General features: G+C 39.2%; 1 protein-coding gene across 4 annotated transcripts; it reads left to right on the top strand.

The window, feature by feature from the left end:
- The first annotated feature begins 153 nt into the window (after window positions 1-153).
- Window positions 154-18,511, top strand: Naa50 (N-alpha-acetyltransferase 50, NatE catalytic subunit). 4 transcript variants are annotated; one of them, XM_042676756.1, is made up of 6 exons: window positions 154-172; window positions 636-759; window positions 12,263-12,399; window positions 12,804-12,923; window positions 13,518-13,584; window positions 15,569-18,511. In XM_042676756.1, exons 2-6 carry the CDS (start codon window positions 752-754, stop codon window positions 15,741-15,743), a joined length of 507 nt encoding a protein of 168 aa, XP_042532690.1. In that variant the 5' UTR covers window positions 154-172; window positions 636-751; the 3' UTR covers window positions 15,744-18,511. The 4 variants fall into 4 exon arrangements, with proteins under 4 accessions (XP_042532690.1, XP_042532692.1, XP_042532689.1 ...); XM_042676758.1 differs by lacking the exon at window positions 154-172 and adding an exon at window positions 428-530 and having other exon boundaries at window positions 12,266-12,399; XM_042676755.1 differs by lacking the exon at window positions 154-172 and adding an exon at window positions 428-530.
- The last annotated feature ends 8,720 nt before the right edge of the window (window positions 18,512-27,231 follow it).

Raw genomic sequence — 27,231 nt, 5'->3', positions numbered from 1 at the left:
TGGAGGGCGGCCAAGGCCTCCGGCCGACTGTTAACAGTGCTCGCTTTTAAGGCACACGCGAGCGTCCCCACCGACTTCTTTACCCGTGGGAACATCAGAGTTAAATACCCTTGCGGAGGAGCCACGAGCGTTTGAAGGTCACGCTGGGAGACAACCGACCAGCAAAGACCGGGTGGGGAAAAGATCGGGTTTTTTGCTGATGTGAGAGAAGCGCAGGAAGGGTTGGAACAATCCAGATTTGACCGCCCGGGCCTACCAAGCAAGCCTCCCCAGTCGTGTCGTAAGGGGTGGGAGGAGGAGCGTGACGAGCGCGAGGCGCAGCCCGGGAGAAAGATGGAGGTGCGGGCCGGGAGGGGGAGGGGAGGGCCGCGAGACCCGTAGTGCGGCTGCGCGCGAAGCCTCGGACGCGCCGGCGCGCAGAGGGGGCGGGGTGAAAGGTCACTGTGCGGCGGCGGGTCTGGCTGGCGGCGGCGGCGCGGCGACGGCAGGCGGGAGCCGAGTGCCCCGGGTGCACGTGTGGAGAAGCGACGGTACCGGCGCGGCGGCGGGAACTCCCCCTACCCCTTCCGGAGACCCCCGGGGGGCCGTGCTCTGCTTCTGCGGCCTCCGTCACCTCCTCAACTCCCTTTCCTTAGGCGAGGAGGCCGGCTGGTGGGGTTGAGTGGCCCGAGGTGAGGGCGCGGAGAGCTCGGGGCGACGCGGACGACGGCGTGGAGAGCGGTGCTAACGACGGCCTCAACCGGAGGGGAAGATGAAAGGGTGAGGCCCGGGGGGCCGGGGAGAGGGGCGTGGGCCCGGGCGGGGAGGCGCGGGGCCGCGGCCGCGCCGAGGCCCGCTCGGCCGCCGGAGGGGGCGGAGGCGAGGCTGTTGGCGGGCCCGCGGCGGCCACGGGGTGCGGAGCCCCGGATTGGAGCCCCGAAGCCGACCGTGTGCTGAGTGGGGCAACGGGGAGAAGCTTTTGTGAGACGCTTGCAGCTGTAAACCCCGGGGCGGACGGCCGCCTGGCCCACCAACTGTAGTTGAGTTTTGCTCATACCCAGATCCGGGGTCTGGATCTGCAATCTTTGGACACCTTTTCACGTACGTTCCCAACTTGTCGGGGGGTGTTAAGGGGGGGCGCTGTTGGCGGGGGTTAGAGAATCTTCTGGAGTGATAAGGAATCAGAATAAAAAGCACAGGAATGGATATTAAAGGGCTAGTGACTCAACTAGATCAGGGTTGGGCAGAGCGAGTGGGGGGGCGGGGGGGGGGGGAGATGAGCTGTAGCCCTGTTCGGAGTTGGGGTGCCAAAATGTTTAAGGAAGTATTGAGGATCAGTAGGTGGAGCTATTGCTTCAGGAGTTTGTATTGCCCCAGAGTGGCGTGAAGGGGATTCTGGGTTACAATGTTTTCTGCACTTCATTGACATACTTAGGATCTTGCAGTTTCCCTCTTGGAAGAAATTTTGGTGTAACTGTTTTCGTGTGAATGAAAGTGTTTCTTTACCAGAGAAAGAAATGGAAGGGTTTTAACCGTTAGAAGCTTTCTGAGATTGAGTACTTTTGTGTGAAGTTAAAAATGAACCCCCCCCCCCCGCCCCCCATTAGTTAAGTAATGTTAACTAAAAGAGCTTTCGGAGATTCCTGAGTTTTTAAGTCAGCTAAAAATTGTAACTATGAAGCTGGACGCCAGTGGCTCATGCCTGTAATCCTGACTTCTCAGGAGGTTGAGATCTGAGTATTGCGGTTCGAAGACAACCCAGGTAGGAAAGTCCATGAGACTCATAAACTACTCAGAAAAAGATGGTAGTGGCGCTGAGGCTCAAGTGGTAGAGCACCAGCTGTGATTACAAAGAGGCTCCGGGAGAGCACCCAGGCCTTGAGTTCAAGCCCCAGGATCGGAAAAAAGAAATGTAACTCTGCTTTAAGTTAGTGGAGCTGTTCAAAGTATTTAGTACATCGTTGAGAAGAAAGTTAATCTGTTTTGAGGCAATCTTATACTGCCAAAAATAAGTAATGTCTCAGTGTAGTTATTTGAAATCACGGGAGAGATTCTCAAAGTTCGATTTGGTCTTAGATCTGAAATACATTTTCTCACTTTGCTTTTGCTTTATTGGATAGTCTTTCAGTGTTGAATTGTGTATCTTGGAAGTATTTGCTCCAATTCCATCTTGATCTAGGAAGTTTGACTTGCTTTTATTTTATATCTGAGCCAACATATTTGGGAAGTCTAGTTTTTCTGCTAGACAGTACTATAATCCTTGAGTATAGATGCCATCTCCAATTTAGGGTAGATTTTTTTTTTTTAATGCTCATTGTCACACAGTTCATATTTGCCACGTTCTATTAAAGTAAGAAAAATGAGGCTGAAGGGTCCCCGTGTTAAAACTGTGGTAGGGATTTATAAAAGGGGACACTCTCAAGAATATTTTGAATGTTTAGATCAAAATCTTTGACTTCGCTCAGTTTCCACAGTATGTAATGTTCTTCCTGATAACTTGCTATGGAAATGGGGCCAGAGATATTGCTCACTGTCTACTTTGAATTAGTGTACTTGTCAAACAATTATTTTAATTTTTTGTTGTTGTTGGTTGTGGGGCCTTAACTCTGGGCCCGGGCACTGTCCCTCAGCTCTTCAGCTCAAGGCAAGCGCTCTACCACTTGAGCCACAGCGCCATTTCTGGCTTTTTCTGCTTATGTGGTGCTGAGGAATTGAACCCAGGGCCTCATGCTTGCGAGGCAAGCACTCCACCACTGAGCCACCTTCCCAGCCCCAATTATTTTAATTTTAAATGAATATTTAAGTATAAAATGATGGAGGCAGATCCCTAAAAGTAACTTTATATAAAGTAAGAAAATTTATATAAAATCTATAGTTACTGAATCTGTACCACTCAATCTGAAACTGAGTCTTCATTGGTCTTACACTTAACAATTGTGAGCTTAAAATTACCTTCTTGACTGAACAATTTCAAGATGATTTTATAGAAATTGTCCTTTGTATTCCCAAATTAAGATGTGTTTTTCAAAGTGGTTTTCAAATGAAATCAGGATATAGTACATTCTTTGAGCTCTAGAGTCACTATGTACAATATGGTCAGTCTCCTGACTTGATTGGGAAAGTCCTATAAAAAAAGTCTTATTCTAATTTTTTGTATGAATTTTAATTTGCTAGGTTTTTTGTACACTGAACTGGACAGGAAGTTGAATAGATACATCTGAAATTGGAAATTACAGAGTTCCTAACTACACATCAATCTATATTTAAGTATTTTGCATTGGGTCTTGGTGCCAGTGGCTCACACCTAGCCTAGTATGTCAGGGGGCTCTGAGATCTCAGGATTGTTAGGAAAGTCCATTAATTTTTTTTTCAGCTAACTAGTAAAAAGCTGGGAATGGAAGTGTGCTCAAGGAATGAAACATCAAACTTGAATGAAAAAGCTCAGGGAGAGCACCCAGGCCACAGTCGGCACAAAAAGAAAATATAAATGTATCTGTTATGCATTGATAACCTGTTGTATTTCATTTTGAGACTATTTTATATGGGATTTTTTGTTGTTGTTTGGGACAGTACTGGAGTTTGAACTCCAGGCCTTTCACTTGTTCTGGTGCTTTACCACTTTTAGCCACACTCTGAACACTATTTTTGGCAGATTATTTTTGATATTGGTAGTAGTAGTAACTATAAGGTATTCCATTGTATTTGGTATTTTTCTTATTAGATTGATTTCGTTACTAACTTCTGTTTGTGTTTATATACACACCTGCAAGTTTGAGGTATGTGGGGAAATGTTAGAGATAGTGACTTGAATTTGTGGGTGGTAAAAAATTTTTTCTGTTATTCCTCTCTAGGGAAAATGATATTCAAATAAGAAGTTTACCTTAGACAGTTATGACTGGTGTGGCATTGTAGTCATTGATGTAATGCAAGTGAAACCAAATCTGTTTGTCTTTCCATTATGATAGAGACAGATTGGTTCTAGTTTTTGGTGTTTTTAGAAGTCTTTTTCTTGGGGGGTGGGGGGGGGATTGGTCTTCAGGCTTGAACTCTAGGCCTGGGCGCTGACCCTCAGCTTTTCAGCTCAAGGCTAGTGCTCTACCACTTGAGCCACAGCACCACTTCCGGTTTTCTGAGTGGTTTATTGGTGATAAGAGTCTCACAGACTGTCCTCCCTGGGTTGGCTTTGAACCGGGATCCTCAGATTTCAACCTCCTGAGTAGCTAGGATTACAGGCGTGAGCCATTGGCACCCAGCCTTTTAGAAGTCTTTAAAGAAGATGTGAACACATAGGAAGGTATAAAAGTAGGTAGGATAATATAAATACAGAACAATAATGCTAATGTAAACATCAAAAGGAAGCATTTTGTTTAAATGTTACTACACAGTAAAATGTTAGATTCTGCCATTAGAAATGAAACTGTTGAAGATTTTCGAGTAATGATTACCTGTAAACAGCCTTGTAAACAGCCTTGTTAATTGGGAAGAGACCCAGGGAGTCTTCTGGGTTACATGAAATATTATGTATCTTTGTTGATTATTTAGGACATAGGAGCTGTTAACAAGCTTTATGATGTTTTCCAGATCATCTTAGTTTTTTGAGACAGCATCTCCCTATACAGCCCATAGTTGAGCTTTAAACTGGAGGACCACCATGCCTGACTATGTTGCCATAATTTCAATCCTTCTGCGTTAGCCTCCCAACTATCTGGAATCAACACGGTTTGGTTACCACGTGATTTTTTATGTGCAAATGAGGCTTTCTTGTTAAAATCAATGCAGTGTCCTAATTCAACGGAGAAATAAATGGAAAATTAACATCTATTCCAGATTGTAATGATTAGGTACAATTCTACCATAATGCATAAGATGCTTTATTTGCATATATCTAGAAATAGAATTCACTGTATGATGTAGAAAGTATATTTGTTAACCCATACTGATATGTGTGCGCTGTGTTGCCATCTGTAGTGTTTGTTTTCTGTGGACAGTAAAGCTCTGAGCAAAAAAATTTCTATTTCTGTTGGAAAGAATTTTTTGAAGGTCAATCCAGAAGGTAAGCACTCACCTACTGCATCAGATACATTTTCCCTGTTTATCATAGATTCTAATATTTTGACTATTGGTGAATGTTACTGTATGTATATACATGATTGGAGAAATGGGAAGTTGGGACTATTGGTATAAAAATTATGCATTCCTCTTATTACAGTTTGTGGCCAGATTGATTTCACATTATTCTACATGAACTCATCAACTAAAATCTCTTTCTAGGTCTTACAAAGCATTATTTTTCAAGGGCTTTTTCCAGATCAAACTAAAACATATTAAATTTCACTTTGTTATGTCATGCTGTGGCATCCTAATTTTGTCTTCCAGGTGTTAGCTGTAGTCAATACCTTTCATCTTAGAAAAGATAGGTTTTCTTTTTGTTTGTTGTTTTGTGCTAGTAGTAGGTCTTGAACCCAAGGCCCGGGGCACAGTCTCTTAGCTTTTTTTGCTCAAGGCTTTACCACTTGGGCTAACATTCCATTTACAGGCTTTTTGGTGGATTATTGAAGATTAGAGTCTCACTGACTTCTGCCTCAGTTGATTTTGAATCAGGATCATGATTTCAAACTTCCTGAGTAGCTAGGATAACAGTTGTAAGCCCTGGGACCCAGCATGAGTAAAAAAGCTACAAAATTATATAATGGAGTTACCCTACTACATGCCACCTTTTCTGTTAACCACTTAAATTAATTCAATGCCTGACTACTGGCAAAATACTGATATTGTCCAATAGAGTAGAAAGTTAAATTTATCCTTGATTACAAGGTGAAAGGAGTTCACCTGTTTGGATATGCATATTACAAAATTTTATTTATATATGTGACTTGAATTACGTGACTTGAATTATGTTTCTGTTGGACATAATATTCTTTATAAATACCTAATATACCCACAAGGCCCTTAAAAACCAAAGTTGTGTAAAACATGTCATAGAGAATCTGTTTTCAGATGGCAAATATTTCTAAATGTTAGTCCAATATACCACAAATGGTAGGATTACTTAACTAGTTTCTTGACTCCTGAGTCTTTTGTTTGTTGTCATCTGAACAAGAATTGCTTAATTCTAAATTCTAAATTGTAATCTATTGCTGATATCTAAGCCAGCAATAGCTTTAATGAGTTCTCAGACTACAAAAAAGAAGTTGGGGGGGGAGGGTTAGGTGGGGAGAGGGGGGGAGGATAGGATGGGAAGGGGAAACAAAGGAGGAGGCTACAATGCTTGATAAGAAATGTACTCATTATCTTGCCCATGTAATTGTAACCCCTCTACAGTATTTTCACAATTAAAAAAAAAAAGTTACTGAAACCTCTGGTGACATGTGACATAAATTTGCCACTTTTAGTTCTATATCTGCACTACTTTTCTGTGATGGTAAGAAATAAAATCCTAGAGTTGAACTTGAATTGTTCTTTTCAAGCCCTCTCGTCAGTTGGGTATTGTGCTTGTCCTCTCACCCTTCACCTATAATATTCTTTACAAATACCTAATGTGCCAACTGAGCCAATCAAGGCATTCTCATTTAGTCTTCACTCTAGCTCAGTTAACAATTACAGAAAATATCTCTATAATCTATTAATGAAAAAGTACAAATGTAAGCCAAGAAGGAAAAAGGACTTACTAGGTTCTAAGGTTATAAAGTAATTTTGTATGGCAAAAATCATTTGAGTATAAAATAGATCAGTGGCCATAGCTAGGTGATGAAGGGCTTTATACAAAGATTATTTTGATTCCATTATAGTCACATGATCTCCTTTGCTCTGAACTTTCTTCATTAAGGTATTAGAATTCCATCTGAAATGTGGACTTGATTCATCATGCTAAGGGAAAGAATATAGGAAAAGTTGTGGAGATGAGGATACAGAACTAATAGGAATTAGAATAGGACAGCGTTCCTTACATAAGCAACTTAAAAGGGGAAGATTAATGTCTTTTTCTCAATATCAGGGGCCCATGGTTGGCTTGCTCTTTTGCTGTATGTCTAAGGCAGAATATATTTATTAGGAACATGTGGCAGCATAAACTAGTAACCTCATGGTAGTCTGAAAGCAGAGGAGAGAGAGAAAAGATGAAGAATGGAGATAGGTGCTCTTAATTTATGATCATATCATGAATAAATCATGTAGTCAGTTTTGGACAAATTGAATTTCAGATACCTATGGAGATCACCAGTATCAGCCAGAAATACATGCCAAGATTCTGAAATTTGGAAGTCATTAACATTTAAATGGTAATGAAGAAAATATCCTGTTTTAATTCTCAGTGATGTGAAGATGCCTATAAACATCTTACAACCAAAGAACCCTTTTTCCCCCAAAAGTATTTTCCAGCCTAAAATATCAGTAGTAAAGAAATTGAGAAATCCTACTATAAAGTATAGGTGAGATGAGAAAGCTGTATCAGTTCATATCAAGGGCTAGAAATGGTTGCATTTGGTGTAATTTACTAATTGTTTGAAATATTTAATTACCCTACATCCTACAGTTTAGTAGAAAAAGTAAAGTGTAAAAATATATGCTTGTAGCAGTGCAGAGATGTTAGATCTTGGAAGAAAAACAATATTATATTTCACATGAGGTAAAAATCTTGATGGGATAGATTAAGGCCTCCTAAAAAGTTAGTATTTAAGATGTGCTTTGATAAATCCTGAATTGGCTTACTTTTAGGTGGGAGGAATTTATTCTCTAAGAGTTATTCTTTAATTTACTGAAGGTAAGACTTTAGAACAGTATTACTGGTAGCTAACCAAAAAAAAAATGGACACCTAAATCTGACCATAGCTATACATTGAGCCTTGCTAAAAGATACTTTGAGTTTCATGCAAGTGTACCTTTTTCCGTCCATATCAGACTAATACCCCTTCCCTCTTATACATACACACACTCTCAGGGGCCTTTGAGTAAAGATGATTTCTTTGAAGGAACATAATAGGACTGATATAGAAAGTTTGGGAGTTCCTAGATAAATGTAGACCTGATTCTGACTTTTTTGGTAGCTGTACTGAGCATCTTTGTGCTCTGGGAGATGGTTTGTTTTGTCATCTGTAGAATGAGAATAACCCAGTAGTTTCTCAAATCCCTTTCAGATGAAACATTAAACAAGAAATAACCAAGTAGTTAAGATTTTGTGCCAAAGAATTCCATACCTATTCAAAATGTGATTTTTAAGCTTTGGGTTTTGTTTTCACTTTTTACTATAGATCTTTAAAAGTCACACTTTGGGCCAGGTGTTTGATCATGCCTACTCAGGAGGCTGAGATCTAAGGATAGTGGTTCAAAGCCAGCCTGGGCAGGAAAGTCTGAGACTCTTATCTCAGATAAACCACCAGAAAACCAGAAGTGGTGCTGTGGCTCAAGTGGTAGAGCACTAGCCTTGAGCTAAAGAGCCGAGGGACAGTGCCCATGCCCAAAGTTCAAGCCCCAGACCAAAAAATAAATTAAAAATTAAAAAAATTTACACTCTGTACAATGAAAGATCTACTTTTGTGGAATAATATACCATCTTGTGGCCCTTTGTAATACCACAGTAAGTTTGTTTTTACAATTATGGTCATGATTACCAATATTACTTTAATGTTTCAAAATAATTGAGAGCTTTCTGTAGTGTGCATTCCCCTTCAAAATTTATGTTGGTATTTAATCCATTGTAACAGGCTAAGAGATGGACTTTTTAAGAGGTAATAGGGTTTTAGGGAAACCACCTTCATGATTAGTTTGACTTTTGTAGCAGAAGTGAATCTATTATAAAAGGAAGGGGAATTAAGTCTTTTTCCTCTCTTATTAATGGTATCTTCCCTTAATCTTGGACTTCCCTATGTCCAGAACTGTGAGTCAAAGTTCTCTTATTTACAGTTTTACCTAATCTGTAGTATTATGTTACAGCTGCAGAAAATGGACAAAGATAGAGCTTCTTATCTAAGACATGTACTCTCTCACTTAGGACAAAGCTTGTTTTGTAATCTGTGAATAAAGATTTCTTAGTTTCATATTGAGAGCTTAAAAATTACAGCATATAAAATATGACTGAAAGCCTAGTGTTAGTGGCTCATGCCTGTAACCCTGGCTTCTTGGGAGGCTGAAATCTGAGGGCCCTTATGGTTCCAAACCAGCCAAAGCTGGTAATATGTAGGGAAGTGAATGACTTCATCATCCGGCTACCATGTGAGCGTTACTTGATCATAGGTACTGCAATTCATTGATAACCACGACAGCTAAACAGCAGGAAGCTTGTATTTGGGGGAAAGTGGCGATTCATGGCCCAGGTAGAACTGAGTAGATGTTTAAAGTTAATTTTAAAATGTTGTTCAATTAAAACATTATTTCTGGAATTTTGTTTTGTTTTTTGCTGGGCGTGGGGCTTGAATTCTGGGCAATGTGCTATCCCTGAGCATCTTTTGCTCAAGGCTGGTGCTCTACCACTTGAGCCACAGTGCCACTTCTGGCTTTTTAAAGTAGTTTATTGGAGATGATTCTCACAGGCAGGGACTGGTGGCTCACTACTATAATGCTACTCAGGAGGCTGAGATCTGAGGATTACAGTTCAAAGCCAGCCAGGACAGGAAACACCATGAGACTCTTATTTCCAATTAACCACAAGAAAACTGGAAGTGGAGTTGTGGCTCAAAGTAGTAGAGTGCTACATGGTGTATATACATCATATATAATGTATATATATATATATGGCTGGGGTGGTAGCCTAGCGGTAATTAACTAATATATCACAGGGCCCTGAGTTCCATCGCAGCACTGTCCAAATGTGTGTGCACATCTGTGTATATGCAAACACATAGTACTTTTAACTGTCCATTTTAGTACCAAAAACAACATTCTCACCGCCCTTTAAAGTTGCCACAAAAGGTCAAAGTCGTTCAGTTTATGACTTAAGTAATGAGCAGTGCTTGCATTTGTTGCGTTTTCCCTCTTTTTATTAAGGAAAAATTCAAATGCTTATGAAAGTAAATAGTGCAATGAGCCCTATCATCTGATCCCCATCAGGAGCTAGAGAAGTAGGAAAGAAACCCCAAACCAGTAGGAATTTCTAGGATAGACTACCCTCTGGGATTGTCCATCTGTGTACACAGCTCCTTCACCGTTCTAGCAGGCTAGGCTATGGGTATGCGATGAGGGCTGCCCCCCTCAGGCAAGAGGTGGGCACCCTTGATCTCCTCTGTGTATTCCTCTGCCTTGCATCTATGCTGAGCGGGCTTCCTATTTCATGAATAAGTACTATGTGCCAGGCCCTGTACAACAAAATGGACAGAGCTCCTGCTCCAGTGGGCTTGAGTGTGTTGACACAGAGTGAACAGGCTGAATTCTAAGTAGAATCTATTATTTCATATTTACTTTTTTCCCTATTTTTTTGGGAGGGGGGTCCGGTTGCGGGGCCGAACTCGGCATGGGCGCTGTCCCTCAGCTCTTCAGCTCAAGGCTAGTGCTGCACCATGTGAGCCACAGCGCCACTTCCGGCTTTTTTCCTTTTGCTTATGTGGTGCTGAGGAATCGAACCCAGGGCCTCAGGCATGCAAGGCAAGCGCTCTACCACTGAGCCACCTTCCCAGCCCATTTTTTCTCTATTTTTAGCTAAAGCACTTCAAAGGAAATTACAGACATACTTTATCATTCCACTTATACATGCTTAAAATGAATCTTTCATAGAAAATGTCTTTTAAAAACAAAATATGTGCCAGGCCCCTGTGGCTCACGCCTGTAATCTTAGCTACTCGGGAGGCTGAGATCTTAGGATCAGGGTTCAAAGCCAGCCTGGGCAGGGAAGTCCGTGAGTCTCCTTTCTCCAATTAACCACCAGAAAACTGGAAGTGGCACTGTGGCTCAAGTGGTAGAGTGCTAGCCTTGAGCTGAAGAGTGCAGGGGCAGTGTCCAAGCCCAGAGTTCAGGCCCCACGATCAACAACAAAAAAATACATAATATGAGAAGTAGTACTCAAAGGTAGAGTGCTAGGCTTGAGCAAAAGAGCTTAGGAACAGTACCAGACCTTGAATTCAAGCCCCATGTGGGGACTGACCAAAACAAAAAACGTAATATGGTCTGATCATCTATATATTTAATTTTCTGGTGTCTTTTAATGTTCTTTAAAAATAACCCTGTTCACATCAGATTTCAAAATGGTCCTCACACTGCAGTTGGTTGAAATGCTCTCTGTCTTTTAAAGAAACAAACTGACTGGGGTTGGAGGCATTGGTCCCTTGGTAAAGCACTAGCCAGTGAGCAAACACCTCAGGTACCAATTTCAAGTCCGGCTCTTGGGCCTAAAAAAAAAAAAAAAAAGACTGGGGGGGGGGGGGGTCGTGGCGGGAAGAGAAGAAAGGAATGAAGACTTTCTTTAGCTGGCACTGGTGGCTTACTCCTGTAATCATAGCTACTCAAGTCAGATCTGAGGATTGTGGTTTGAAGCCAGCCCAGGCAGAAAATCCATGAAATGAAATGTCTATGCTTAATCACCCCAAAGAAGCTGGGAGTGGAGCTGTGGCTCAAATGGCAGATGCTAGCCTTGCGCAAAAAAAGCTCAGGGAATGCACCCAGGCCCAGAGTTTAAGCCCCACGACCGACCAACAACAAAAAACTTCTGTGATTGACTACAATGGACTGATGATTAATTTGCATATTTTTCAGTCTTAATTTTTTGGCTTTTGCTAATTATTGGATATAGGAGTCTCGTGGACTTTGTTGCTTGGGATGACTTTGAACTGTGAGCATCAGATCTCAGCCTCTGAATAGCTAGGATTACAGGTGTGAGTCATCTACATCCAGCTAGAAATATGAATTTTAAGTATTACCTTGTGATTCTGTTGTAGTTGGTTCCTGTACCACTTCTCTTCATAATCAGAATGTACACTTACTGCATACTTGAATTGTTTTCTTAGAATAAATCCTAACAAATTGGATTAGTTTGGACCAAGGAGATACACTTTTTAGGCTTCTTATTACATAATGGTGGAACATCTTCAAGAGACTGTATTATATATATTATTAGTATATTTGTTTCTGAAGTGTGTTGTTTATAAAAGCTATGAGTAGCGTTTGGAGTGAATGATGGGCAAAATTTGCTTTAAAGTGGTAATCTTCAGAATTACAGTCAGGAAAAAAAAGAATTATAGTCAGGATGAAAGGGTTGGATTTGTCAGTCATGAGAAAAGTGACAACTACCACTTAATGAATGTAATCATTTTAACAAATGAAGCTAATTATATTTTATTGAGTACATTTTGATTTGTTCCAGTAGCCGGATCGAGCTGGGAGATGTGACACCACACAATATTAAGCAGTTGAAGAGACTAAATCAGGTCATCTTCCCGGTCAGCTACAATGACAAGTTCTACAAGGATGTGCTGGAGGTTGGCGAGCTAGCAAAACTTGGTATCATATGTTTTTTTTCTTCTCTTTTTACAAATTACATTTTTCTGCTGTACCAGTTAGAATTAGATAGAGCAGGAAGAGTTATCTAATACCTTTATTTTACAAGTGAGAAAATTGTAGTGATCCTGGTTTTGAGGGGAACAGTTTCAGAAATCAAGATAAATATTTGAATTGTAAAAGGAAATGTTAAATGTTCTTTATGATATTATCTGATAAACTTTTCTGATGGTGAAGGCTTAGCCTCTACAGACAAAATAAGAGGTTTCAGGCCATTAACATTGATAGAGTGTAGCTGACTAAAGTTTAATGCTTATATAACAATAACTTAGTCTTTTAGAGAGGTGGAGAGAGTTTATTAAGATGTGTTTGTGTTGAACTTTGTATCTTTGTATTCTCCCTGGCAGCCTATTTCAATGATATAGCTGTTGGTGCAGTATGCTGCAGGGTGGATCATTCACAGAATCAGAAGAGACTTTACATCATGACACTAGGATGTCTAGCACCTTATCGAAGACTAGGAATAGGTAAAACTATTTGTGCTTTACTTCTTTAAAAATATATAATTACATGGTTTGTTAGTATGTTTGATCTAGTATATCAGGAATACCAGGAAAGCATTACTAGATTATTAAGTGAAAACTTGTGTTTATTAACGTAATTCAATTGGAAACCCTATAGGAAATTGTTCTCTTTTGCTCACATTTCATTTTTTTTGTATTGTTAAAATTTTTATTGTTATTTTACTGTTGTATTTTTGAGACATGATCTTGCTTACTTGCCTTAAATGCTCAACCCTCTTGCTTCAGCCTCCCAAGTGGTAGAATTAAAAGTGTGAGCCACATCTTCCTGGCACTCTTTGATTTTTGGCAATACTAAGGTTTGAACTGAGGGCCTTGTATAACTTAAGCCACACCTCTAGCCCAACATGTTGTTTAGGTTCTTTAAAGTGAATATACTTGCTCTTTTACAGTTTTAACCATACGTAACTATTACAAAAAGCAAAATTTAAGGAAATAAATGTCTATATACTTCATAAGCTCTACATTAGGATGCATGAAGTAGTTGAGATGAGAAGTGTCAAATTTAAAAATTGATTTATAAGGTTATTTGTCTTATAGGAACAAAAATGTTAAATCATGTCTTAAACATCTGTGAAAAAGATGGCACTTTTGACAACATCTATCTGTAAGTATAAGAATACTATGTTCTTATTTGTAATAACTTGTTGATAGTCTTCATTAGAAATTTTGGAATCTGATGACTTACTGTATATTTGAAAACACCATAATAGTATGTTTAGTTGTCCCTTGATAATCTGGAAGGGGTTGCTTCCAGCATCCCAACCCCTAGCTACCAAAATCTGAGAATGTTCTAATTCATATATAAAATGACATACTATTCACAGATGACCTATGCACATCTTCTCACTATGTTTTAAATCAACTTAGATTACTTTTCATACTACAGTATAAATGTTATGCAAATATTGGTTATACTATACTGTTTAAGGAGTGACAAGAAATAGAGTGACAAGAAAATAGTTTGGTGAACAATTTTTTTCTGAACATTCAAAATTTGAGTTTGGCTGAATCGTGTCAAGAGCCATCAATATGGAAGGTGGATACAAAGTTTTATTTGTTTTGTTTTAAAAATAGCTTAAAAGCCTAAGATAAAACACATTGCTTTTTTGGGGGGGGGGGAGGGGCCCGGTTATGAGGCCTGACCTCTGGGCCTGGGCGATGTCCCTCAGCTCTTCAGCTCAAGGCTAGCACTCTACCACTTGAGCCACAGCGCCACAACCGGCTTTTTTCTTTTTTTGGGTCCGGTCATGAGGCCTGAACTCTGGGCTTGAACGCTGTCCCTCAGCTCTTTAGCTTAAGGCTCGCACTCTACCACTTGAGGCACAGCGCCACTTCCGGCTTTTTTTTTCTGTTTATGTGGTGCTGAGGAATCGAAACCCAGGGCCTCAAGCATGCAAGGGCTCTACCACTGAGCCACCTTCCCAGCCCCCGGCTTTTTTCTTTTTGCTTATGTGGTGCTGAGGAATTGAACCCAGGGCCTCATGCATGTAAGGCAAGCACTCTACCACTGAGCCACCTTCCCAGCCCGACACATCACTTTATTATATTGGGAAAAGTTTGTAAATAATAGAGATAAATTAGGATTACAATTTAGATGTTCAGAATTCAAGGCTACAGATGCCATTGTATTATTTTCCTCATGTTTGCATTCTCTGTACTTTGTTCAAGGCTGAAAATAACATGTTCATTTGAAATTAATTTGAGATTAATAACCCAAGTCAGAGATGTTCTAGCTGAGATTATACTTCAGAATGCTAGTTTGAGAGTAAAAACTTAAGATTACTACCATGATTCGTTCATTCTTTCCATTTCTTTCTTTCTTTCTTCCCCCCATGCCGCGCTTCCCCACCCCCTCCAAGTCTTTATTTCCTTTTGTGGGAGTATGTAAGTAATAGGGATTGAACTCGGCCTCGGCTGTATCCCTTTAACTTTTTTGCTCAAGTTTTAGAGCTTTAACATTTGAGCCACAGTTGCACTTCAGGCTTTTTGGTGGTTAATAGGAGATAGAGTTTCTTGTACTTTCCTGCCTGGACTAACTTCAAGCTTTGATCCTCAGCCTCTTGAGCATCTAGGATTACAGGTGTAAGTCATCAGCTCTTGGCTTAGAAAGTTCAAATTTCTTAATTTTAAAGCATAGTATATTTTTAGTTATCACCATTCATTCCTCTGGTTATTTTTCCTATTTCAATTACAGAATTCTTTCTCTCCAGTAGAAAGTACGATAGTACTTTATCCTTTGTTAACTGTAAAATGAACAACTATTAATGAGTCTCCTAATCCCACTCATCTATTTTGCAAATGGAAAAGATAGATTAAAAGGTTTTCTCTTATGAATTAACTAATCTTTGTTGATTCCTGTAATGTAAAGAGAATGTCTGCAATATTCTAACTTCAGTTTGAAGCTATTTTCATCTGTCTTGGAGAAGACTTAAAAGCTGATAGAAACAGAAGACATTGTACGAAAGGAAATGTATTTATGTAATTGTAATCCCTCTGTACATCACCTTTATAAACAAAAAAGTAAATGAATTTTTTTAAAAAGCTGATGAAATGTAAAATCTATTGTTTGTTGCCATCTTTTATTTCAGGCATGTCCAGATCAGTAATGAGTCAGCAATCGATTTCTACAGGAAGTTTGGCTTTGAGATTATTGAGACAAAGAAGAACTACTATAAGAGGATAGAGCCTGCAGATGCTCACGTGCTTCAGAAAAACCTCAAAGTCCCCTCTCAGAACGCAGATATGCACAAGACAGACAACTAAACAAATTTCATATGAACTTCTTGCACTTGCTTGTCGCCAAATAAAAGAGGCCCATTGATTTCCCCTCCCCCTCCTTAAGCTTTCTCCCTCATTCTTGTTTTCCTTGCTTTTCTTTCCTCTAAAAGTTTAATACTTTCACAGACTTTTTTTTAAATCATGTTTGGATTGTTGCAGTTCTCATTTTTGTGAGGTGGTTGGATTGAAAGTAGAAGGTAGGTCTGTTTTGTTTAAGTTAATAAGATGTACCGTCCCAAAACGTTAAGTATCAGATGATTTGGAAATTTTTAGCTGATTTTATGTCCTGCTTTCATATTGAAGGTCAGAGCCTACAAATACTGTTAATCTCAAAAGATCAAAAGAAGCAGTAGCAATATCTTATTTTCTAATTCATAGACAAGTTTAGTGTGTTTGTGGTACTTTTGGACTTAATTTTAGGGAATGCTAATTCCTAGACATTGCCTTCACTCCATCTTTAGTCCTTCTGAGCACTCTCAGGAGTTGGACCACTTGTAATCCTTGTAAGAAATTGTAAGCTTACTTAGCTTTTCAGAGCAATTTTTTTTCCCCTCTCTAATGGGTGGAACAGTTTGGGGTAGGTAGTGTTATATTTTTATCTAAGTGTTTGGTTAAATTGCTTTTTCAATAGTAGGCTGGTTGTTAGCAGGTTTATTTTTCTTGCTGTTCTGATTGTTCCTAGAGGCATTAACTTTTGGAGTGTAGGCTGGTGAGATTAATTTTTTTAATATGCCAGCCAGAGTTATGGCCTTTAACTGACCTGAAGAAATTTAATTTTAATAGACTTTTTTCTTGTATTTTTGTTTCAATAGGCCCAACAATAGTCTAACCTTAAAATTGGAGTTGATGTCATTGTAGGTCAGTTCCTCAAATAAGCACCTGTTTTCTCTTGGACATATTGAAAAATATCTAAAGAAAGCTTAGATAGACTTGTTGCACAATAAAATACATTTATTGTCAACTAATGTGGGCTGTTAAAAGTGTGGCCACCAAGTGCTTAGTTATATAGGAAAGACTAGACAGTATTTTTAAGAATAACATAGCTATGCTGTTGCATTTCTGTTGGAGCACATCCCAGATTTGCTTATACTCTTGTGCCTATAATATTGAATTTAAGAATTTGGAATAAGAGGAATGGTTAGTTAAACTAATTGCTTCTATTCTTGGAGAGATTAGAAGTATAAAGTGTTAATAATGCAAATATCACTGTGATCTCCTGTATTGACAGTTCTGGTTTGTGGCAGACCATTTTCTGGCATGTAGGAATCTTTGACAAGTTGATAATTTTTTGTAAGGTGAGAGATGTCTGAATTACTCATATTTTCAGCCCGTTGTCCCATTGCTAATATTTAGAAGATTTTAGATTGTCAGTAGTGATGGTTCAAGAAATGTCTCATTAGACTTTGAAACAATACACAGGGCTTGTCATTTGACTTTAAAAGGCAGTTTGATTCTTGATATTTATCCTCTTATGTAAAATTCTGGGATAAAAGACTCATTTATGAGTAGTTAAAGAACAGAATTATTTTACAAAGTGTTTGTGTACACTTTTAACCTTAAGTTTTTGTTGAGAATGTGTAAGTGCAAAGTAAAATAGACTTCAACAGTCTTGAGTGCCAAGAAAAGAGAGGAAGGAATATAGTTGCTGAGTTTATAGGGTTGTAATCTTAAGATAGTAAAAATGTAGAGTGACCACACTGGTTTCTTGGGTATTAGTTTTTTTGAAAAGTCTAAATCTAAGCTTAGAAGACAATTTAGCATTAAGCACCTTTACCTTTATGGATAAGCTTCAGCTTGCTCTTGCCAAGAGAAGTGTGCTTGAGTTACAGAAAACATAATTAGTTTGAAGAAATCAGCCTTTTTGTATGTAAACTTCCAGATATCAAAATAGATTTTGATATATAAATGAGTTTTCTGAGATGACACTGCCTCTATTTCTATAACCCTTTCACCTGGACTATCTAAGCAGTCCTATGAATGTATTCCTAAGTGTGGTTATTGAAAACCGAATAGCTGCCTCATGAAATTAAATACATGTTATGTAAAGAGGGGAAATATTAAAGTTTGAATTGATTGTGTAGGCTCCCTATTATTATAGTTTCTTTTTCCACACTAGTGAATGACACAACCTAAATTTAAGTGTGTATAATGGGTTAATTGTCCTACATCAAACTTGTATTGAATAATTCCATCCACTTACAGAAGAGAAGGATATGGAAGAGGTAGAACCTGGGCACTATTATATGCCTGTGAATCAGTAAAGACAGAAAGTAGTGCTCCTTGTTGAGTTGTTATTTTGATATGTAATAATCTTTGAGGTAAAACAGGTAAAACAGTTCTGTTAACTGGAGGATAATTGATTATGTCATATTTTTCAGGACAGATAGTTTATACTGGGGCAAATAGGTTAAAATTGAACTGTATGGTATTTGCATTTAGGTTCTAAAGAAAAGAATCTGTAGAGAAATCTATGCAATATATAATTTGTCCAGATTAGTTTTCATTTGGGGAAAGGAATTCTGAAGTATCTCTAAAGCAGTTTTTACTCGCCAACTGAAAATCCTCCAAGCAAAGAAGTGTTGGGAAACTATGGTGTGTGGTGGTGGAAAAGAAAAGATCCCTCAGTTTTTGGAGGGAATAACTTTAAAAAACTTAAAATGGCTAAGTTTACTTGGTGCAGTTAAGAATTAAACTTGTCAATTTTAACATTGCTGTTACATCTAAAATAAACTTATGTGATGTTCTGGTAGTGATCTGTGATATATATAAATGTCAGGAAAAGAAATCTGAATTGTGCTGAATCCTACAGTGTACAACTATACATAGTCATTTTCTACCATTTTGCTATTTTCATAGTTCTCAGGATCTAAATTTAAAGCTCATAAAAAACAGTGCTGGTGTAAAAAAGGCATGGTAATACAAATCTCTTGGAACTTGATAAATTGCACAAAGTCTTGTGGTGTGATCCCAGTGAAAGAAAAGGTAAAGTCTAGGAAATAAACCTGCTGTATTATGAATGTAATTGTTAAAAAGTTACATTCACATTAGGCTGCAGGCTATTTAATGTGTATTGACTATTAATGAGATTTTTTTGTAGTGAGGAAAAGGAGTACTTGGGTGAGTCTGCATTCATTTCTTCCCCACCCTTTCCCTTTGACTAACATCAAACAAACATGAATTGAAATTGTATCTGTATGGAATATAGCTGAATCATAAGAGTGCTTGCATATTTTGTACAGTGTCCTGGGTTTGATCCACAGCACTTCAGAACAAGAAGAGAAAAGAAAAAAAATTATTTTGTAAAAGACAACCATCTGTTACACTTTATTGATCATTACATTAAGAATTAAGCATAAATTAACGCTTAAAATTTACAATCAAAAAGTTCTTATTAAGGGATTTATTCATTCAAAAAAATGGTTAATCTGTGCCTGGTATGTCTTATTTATCACAGCACTCCAAAATTTAGTAATTTGAAACAAGAAACATGTTTAGAATCTACATGCAGCTTACCTGGTATTTCTAACTTAGGATCTCATAAATTTCCAGTAAAACTGTCAGTTGCATCATCTTGAAGGCTTGATAAGAACTGGACCCACCACTGGGACTCATTCATATGATTTCAGTTTCTTACTAAGTGGGCCTCTGTAAGGGCTGCCTTATATCTGACATCCTGTATGAGTGATCTATGAGAATGCTAAGCAGAAGCCAACTTCCTTGTAACAAAACCTTTCAATCAAAGTTTTACTTGGAAAGTGAGTAAATAATATGAAGCAGTTGCTAAATAGTCTAAATAGTTTTGTGATTGGGGGACTTGAACTCAGCCTAGACACTTGTTCCTTTTCAACTATCATTTAAATCTGAAAAATAACTGCCTTCTTATATTCATATGAAAGCTTAAATCCAACACGGGAAAATTCTCTACTGGGCATAATATCTTGAAGTTTCTGAACTTTGGCCTAGATATTTATTTACTGCCCTCAAAAACATGACATCTGAACTCGAAGGAGGTAAATCTATTAAAGATTGTGTTAAATTATTGTAGCTTTAAAAGGTTTTTCTTTTGTTTTTTTGACCACATTTATGGAGCTAACCTTGTTAGATAATCTTTTATAAACCATATTGGCAAGATTAAAAGTCCTCCATTAAGGATTTGAACAATATTGCCTGGTGCTGGTGGCTCATGCCTACAATCCTTGATACTCAAAAGGCTCTTCAGTTAACCACCAAAAGAAAGCTAAGGGATAGCTCTTGAGCCCTGAATTCAAGTCTCAGTACAGGCCAAATATATATTTGAACAGTCTAGAATTCAACTTGTTACTAGCAGTCTCCAACCCTGAAGCATAATGGTACACATAAATTCATAAATTGTCTCTATAAACAATGTTCTACAAACTTGAGTTCTGGGCATACATTAGTGACAAAAGTTTCTAATCTCTAAAGATAATGTCAGGGCTGGGGATGTGGCTTACGATAGAGGGCTTGCCTAGCATGTATGAAGCTCTGGGTTCAATTCTTCAGTACCACATAAACAAAAAGCTGGAAGTGGTGCTGTAGCTCAAGTGGTAAGAGTGCAAGAAGCTCAGGGATAGTGCCAAGGCCATGAGTTGGAACTTGATAAATTGCACAAAGTCTTGTAGTGTGATCCCATTGAAAGAAAAGGTAAAGTCCTAGGAAATAATCCTGCTGTATTATGAATGTAATTGTTAAAAAGTTATATTCACATTAGGCTACAGCCCCTAGGATTACTGCCCCCCCCCCAAAGTCAAATTTTATATTAAGATAATTCCTTTGGGACTATAGATTATACTTTAATCTTGGAAGGAACAGAAAAATAATAAACCTTACACTGATGGCTGATATATAAACAAAATGTGTCAGTTTCCACTGAAGAAAAGGAAGTAGAAATACATTACAACTTTAGGATTCATGTATCAAAGGAATATATATTACAGGGGTCCTGATTTATTGTATAAATTGTTTTCCTGGGTTCATGTATTACTGTCCTGTTCCAATATTCTTTGTAAAGATAGCTCCGATCTGGTGACAACTGGAGTTTGTCAGGCAAATTAGCAATAACCTCCCTAATAACCATTTGATCTTTTAAATCAAGATCCAAAGTATCTGGAGGTTGAGACCAGGAGGATTGGAAGTTTACACCAACCTGACAATAAAGTTTGTCAGGCAAATTAGCAATAACCTCCCTAATAACCATTTGATCTTTTAAATCAAGATCCAAAGTATCTGGAGGTTGAGACCAGGAGGATTGGAAGTTTACACCAACCTGACAATAGAAAAGAGGTAAGAAAGACAATAGGAGGAAAGTGGGAAGTTCAAGTCTTAGGACATTGTGGTAATGGGATCACAATATATTTTTTCCCAAACCTAAGTAGTAGTGTGTACAGCTAATTGTTTTGCCACTGGAACAAATTCTAGTATGCCACAATGTATTTTGAAGTTTGCTACCATATCTGAAAAATCTCTCCACATCTAGAAATTAAACATCCTTAGAAGCTCAGGAAATAGAAAAGCCAAACATTAAAAGTTGTATGATACTGGAAATGCTTAAAGAATAATTTGTATTTGTGAATGCATAGGAAAAAGGAAATGAGCCTTGCACCAGTTGCTCACGCCTGTAATCCTAGCTACTCAGGAGGCTAGATCTGAGGATTGTGGTTCAAAGCCAGCCCAGGTAGGAAAGTCCGTGAGACTTTTTATCTCCAATAAACCACTAGAAAACAGGAAGTGGCGCTGTGGCCCAAGTGGTAGAGCACTAACCTTGAGCTGAAGAGCTGAGGGACAGTACCCAGGCCCAGAATTAAAGCCCCAAGACCAGAAGGAAAAAAAAAGTTGATTGCAGCAGTTTCCATAGTAACTGGAGTAGGAATTTCCCAAATGCCCATCAGCTGGTGAGTGGGTCAATGTCTGATATCCATACAATGGAGTATCATGTCCTTATAATAGGTGAGCAATAAGTCAATCACTTCACTAAGCTGTTAAAGAAAAAGTAGATTTGTATGAATGAAGGCAATTTGTAGTTAAAATCCTTCCCACAAAGAAAAGTCCAAGACAAGATGGCTTTTGTGGATTTATCAAAGAATACTAGTTTTATATACACGTAAAAGTTTTGTCAAAAATCCAGTAACATGAAAAGGGTGCATTATCAAATAGATGGTGTCCAGTAGAAAAAAAGCATGTAGGTTGGGAAGAAAGAAAAGTCTATTTGCAGATGATACAAAAGATCTTAAGATCTTTGCTTCTCCAATTAGTGTAACAAGCTCGTAAGCTACAAAATCAGTTGCATTTCCACCAGTAAAAATCATAAGTTGAAACAAAAATGGAACTTGTAGTAGAATTGGGGATTAACAACACATTTAGGAGGTTGGGTTTGATCTCCAGCAAAATGTAAGTAAAAATATGAAATACTTAGGAACATACTTAAATGCAAGGCAAGTACACAAAATCCTATATAAAGCATTGCTAGGACACAAGTTGAATATTTTCACAGAATTCAAGACAAAATATTGAATCACTTCTCCCTAAGTCAAATAGATCCAATTCATCCTAGCTACTCAGGAGGCTGAGATTGGAGGATTGAGGTTTAAACCCGTCCTGGGCAGGAATGTTCAAAAGATTTTTGTTTCCAACCAGCAAAAAGCTGAAAGTGGAAGTAGGTTCAAGCCCCTGTACTGGCACAAGAATAATAAAGACGTAGCCAAATTTTATTGACTAGCATTTTTTTTAACTTACAATGCTTAATTCTGTAAAGACATGCAATTAAGCACTCAAACTGCTTCCACACATGAAGCTGCTGCAAAAAGACAATATGGGTGGCAGAAAAAGCTAAAGGCTATTGAACAGAAAGATAGCTGTACTTAAATGACCACTTGATCTTTATTTATATAAGGTACATTTCATTAGAGAAAAAAATTGTCCTTTGAAAAATTAATGCTGGGAATTGTTTTTCTCAATTCAAAGTATGAATTTTGATCCATACCTTCACAATAAGCAACAATTAACTTACAATCCACCATGGCTAGACATGATGGCAGATGCTTGTGTAGCACTAGGGCACTGAAGTGGGAGGAATGCAGGAACCCATGAGTTCAAGGCTAGCTTCAGCAACACAGTAAGACTTAATAAATGTACACCTCGAAGAAAATACAGAAGACTGACACCACAGGGCATCCTCCATTAAAAATTAAGAAGTTACACTTTAGTGACTATTTGAACACTTAATGAATCCACATGTGATAATGTATGCTTGCAATCCTAGCACTCAGGAGGCTGAAGCAGGGGTATAGGGAGTTCAAGACCAGCCTGAGCTACAGCAAGATCCTGTTTCAAGATTTAAAAACAAAAAACCTACAAAACCTAGGAGGATTTGTATAGCTTATAATCAGAATAGAAAACTTGAAGCTGGAAGCCAGTGGCTTCCTCCTGTAATACTAATTTCACAGGAGACTGAGATCTGAGTGTCATGGTTCAAAGCCAGCCCAGGCAGAAAAAGGTTTCCATGAAACTGGGCTCCAAATAACCACTCAAAACCGGGAAGTGGTGCTGTGGCTTGAAGTGGTAGAACAAAAGAGCTCAGGGACAGAGTCCAGCCCAGGCCCTGAGTTCAAGCCCCATAACTGCAATCAAAAAAAAAAAAAAAAACGAATTCAGTAATAGCTTAATTACACTAGGCAAAAAGTTGAGTAACACCTCACTAAAAGTGTTTAAATGGGTAATACATGACGTGGTGTGGTGTAAGTGAAAGCTGTCTAGCAAATAAAGGTCCTGAATTCAATCCCTCAGAACTTCCAAAAATAATAAAAATAAAAGATTAAAGATGGCCGGGAAGGTGGCTCAGTGGTAGAGCGCTTGCCTTGCATGCCTGAGGCCCTGGGTTCGATTCCTCAGCACCACATAAGCAAAAAGAAAAGCTGGAAGTGGCACTGTGGCTCAAGTGGTAGAGTGCTAGCCTTGAGCTGAAATGCTGAGGGACAGCTCCCAGGCCCAGAGTTCAGGCCCCATAACCGGACCCAAAAAAAAAAAAAAAAGATTAAAGAGAACTTCACTTCCAAAAGAAGCTACTTAATACCTACATAACCATGGTAGATCTTATCAAATAAGTACATGAAATGACATACAGCATAATTAGTCTGCACAAAAATGTCAATTAAAATGGCTTCAGTAGCTCACACTTATTCTTGCTATTTGGAAAGCTGAGAACCATAGGGGCTATGGTTTCAGCCCAGGCAGAAAGATTCATGAGACTTCAGCCAATAGTTGGGCTGAAGGTACTATGTACCTTTCCAAGTGACCTGGTATGATCCAGGTTCCATGCCAGCCTATGGAAAAAGTCACCAAGACTCCATGTGATACACACTTGTGATCTCCCAACTTCCACCAGAAGCCTAAAAATAGGTGGACTGTGGCTCATGTATAGTATGTCTGAACAGGAAATAATGTCCTATCCTAAGAATAACCCGCAAAAACGTTTGGAAGCATGGTTCAGTATGTCAGCCTAGCAAGCACAAGGCCCTGAGTTCAAACCCTAGTACTGCCAAACGAAATAATTTCAATTAAAATCACAATATAGCTGGGTGCCAGTGGCTCATGCTTATAATCCTAACTACTCAAGAGGATAACAACACCTCTGGATCGTAATTTAAAGTCAGCCCAAGCAGGAAAGTCCATGAGACTTATCTCTAAGTAACCATCAAAAAAGCATGCAGTGGAACTGTGGCTCAAGTGGTAGAACACTAGCCTTGAGCAAAAAAGCTCAGAGGCAGCACCCAGGCCCTGAGTTCCAGCTCCATGACTGGCAACACACAATGAAATGCAATACCTATGTACCTTTTAGACTATAATTTATAAAGAACCACCATATCAAGGTTGAAAAGAAAATGGAGCAAATGAAACTTGCAAATACTTGTGAGGGAATATAGAAGGATACAACTGCAAAAGCATCGTTCCCCTCCCCCCCAAATACATATCCAACCATATAAGTCAGCCATTGTAATGGATATTCAAAGTGTAACCCAAAGAAAATAAAAGCAAATATATGTACTAAGATTATCCATGAATATGTGTAACATCTTCATTGGTTATAGTTATCCAACAAATGAATATATATATATATATATGAAGTAGCCATACAATGGAATACTACTCAGCAACTAAAGCTAATAATTTATTGATCCAAACAACGATTTAGGAAGTTCAAATAGATGAGTATGCATTGAATAATTGCATCTGTATAACACTAGAAAACAAAAACTAATGCATTGTGATAGAAAGTAGATTAGTGGCTACCTGGGGAACAGGACAAGCACAGGAAAAAGGAATGAATTAGGAGTCGGGAGGAAATTTGGGGGTGAAAGATGTATATGTTCATTTTCTTATTGTAGAAATGGTCTCATAAGGGTATGCATATGTCCAGAACATTTTCCAAATGTAGATGTTGTGGGTTAATCTACTTCCAGTTGGGAAATGAAAATTAAATTTCTAAACTTTTATTCTGATCTTTATTAAAATAGATCTTTCACTTATAAGTGACAGAATTTATTAATGTGTATATATGCATATATATATACATATAAATGTATATAGAGGGGATCCCTGGGCTAGAACTCAGGCCGTGAGCGTTTTTTGCTCAAGGCTAGCATTCTATGACTTGTATAACTTCTGGGGTTTTTTTGGTTTTGGTGGTTAATTGGAGGTAAGAGTGTCACTGGACTTTCCTACTATAGTTGGCTTCTAATGCAGAGTAGCTACGATTACAGGTGTGAGTTACGACCTGGGTCCTAGCTAATGTATATTTTTAACTGGTTAACAGCACTCTTTAAAAATGTTTTCTTTTTGGTTGGTCATGGGGCCTGAACTATGGGCCTGGGCTCTGTCCCTCAGCTCTTCAGGACAAGGCTAGCACTCTACCACTTGAGCCACAGCGCCACTTGTGGCTTTTTCTGCATATGGCGTGCTGAGGAATTGAACCCAGGGCCTCATGCATGCAAGGCAAGCACTCTACCACTGACCCACCTTCCCAGCTCTAAAATCTGTTTTCTAAGTCATCAAAACTTTGGTGTGAGTTTAGACGTGTGCCTTGTAGTTGAAGAAATGTATATCCTAAAATTGAGATTAACCAAAATGCCTTATGTTTTTACCGCAATGGGAAGTGTTACTTACAGTTGGACATACAGATATTGCACTTGCCTTTTATTTGTTATATTCTTTCATGATCGTGTTATTGTGATTACTGTTAAGGTTCTGAGTTATACTGTCTTATCTGAAGCTTGGATCGGGGAGTGTTAAGATCATTCAAAGGCTAATTAAAACTTCATTGGCTTAGATGCAAAGAATTAAAGCAAAATTTCCGACCGTATTAGTGACAGTTTTAAAGTAACATTCGAGACCTGCTTCTCAAAATGCACAAACAAGATGGGTTACTGTTTGCTTTTATTTATTTATTTTTTCCCCAGTGCAAGGTCTATTTTCTCGATATAACCCATGTATTTACGAAAATTGGGTTGTTTAGGGCTTGGAAATTTATCACCACTGCTAAGCAGAGCATACCTGTTTAAGGACGGGATGGTTTATGAAACAGACCCAAACTAGGAAAAACAGAAGCCGTGACCAAGGCTCGAGGGAAGGCTCCAACCCACCTTGGAAGACAGTTCTCCATTCCGTAACTCCAACTTCGTAACCTCTGCACTCTCCCTTCACTCAGCTAGGAGCTCTACAGGCCATTTCTGGACGCAGCCAGCGTCTGAGTACAGGCATGCATGCATCATGCTTTGTGGCTTGGCTGCGATCACAGCCTACGAATTGGAGCGGCACCAGGTCAGCAACCAGTGAAATAGACCTGGCTGAGGACAGGCTCCAAACCCTGATGCCCACCCGCCTGCTTCCCGGCCTTCTGGACTAGCAAGAGCTCTTTATCTCCCCAAGTCTCCCGTGCGCTTTCTCTTAACTTCCTCCACTTCCAAACTCCCAATGAAAGATACGAAGAGGCAGGAGAGTGAGCAGGATACAAAGAAGTTTCCCCGAACACCTCCTTTCCCCGGTTCTGTAGGCGTCCCCTTTAACGAGCCAGGCCCACCTCTTTCCCGTTCACCTACTGGCTTTCCTTCCTGCCCGTCACTCTACCTTTAAGAATATTTCCTGTTTCTTCAACCCAGCTTGCACACCTCCGGCCCCCCCGGCCCTCCTCATTGGGCCGCCCGAGGCCCGTTCCCTCCTAGGTTTTTTTCCTCTCCGCCTGCTCCCGCCCTCTGTAGCCTAGCCCAACTGCATTCTGGCTTCGGATTGGCTGCCACCGCAGCCTCCCTAGCACCGGATTGGTGATCTGAGTGGTAGGGGCGGGAGGAGGCGCACCCAGGGTAGGCTGTCGGCGTGCCGAGGGGCGGCCGCGGGAGGGGTTGGGGAGGGGCGGGGGGAGGGGGGCTGGGAAAGTTGAGGCCGCGCTGCCGCCGGGTCTCCGGCC

This window comes from Dipodomys spectabilis, unplaced genomic scaffold, assembly GCF_019054845.1.
Source record: "Dipodomys spectabilis isolate Male_0828 unplaced genomic scaffold, ASM1905484v1 ptg000032l, whole genome shotgun sequence".
Taxonomy (NCBI): domain Eukaryota; kingdom Metazoa; phylum Chordata; class Mammalia; order Rodentia; family Heteromyidae; genus Dipodomys; species Dipodomys spectabilis.
Note: the sequence above shows the minus strand (reverse complement) of the source record. Positions and strands in the feature narration are given on the sequence as shown.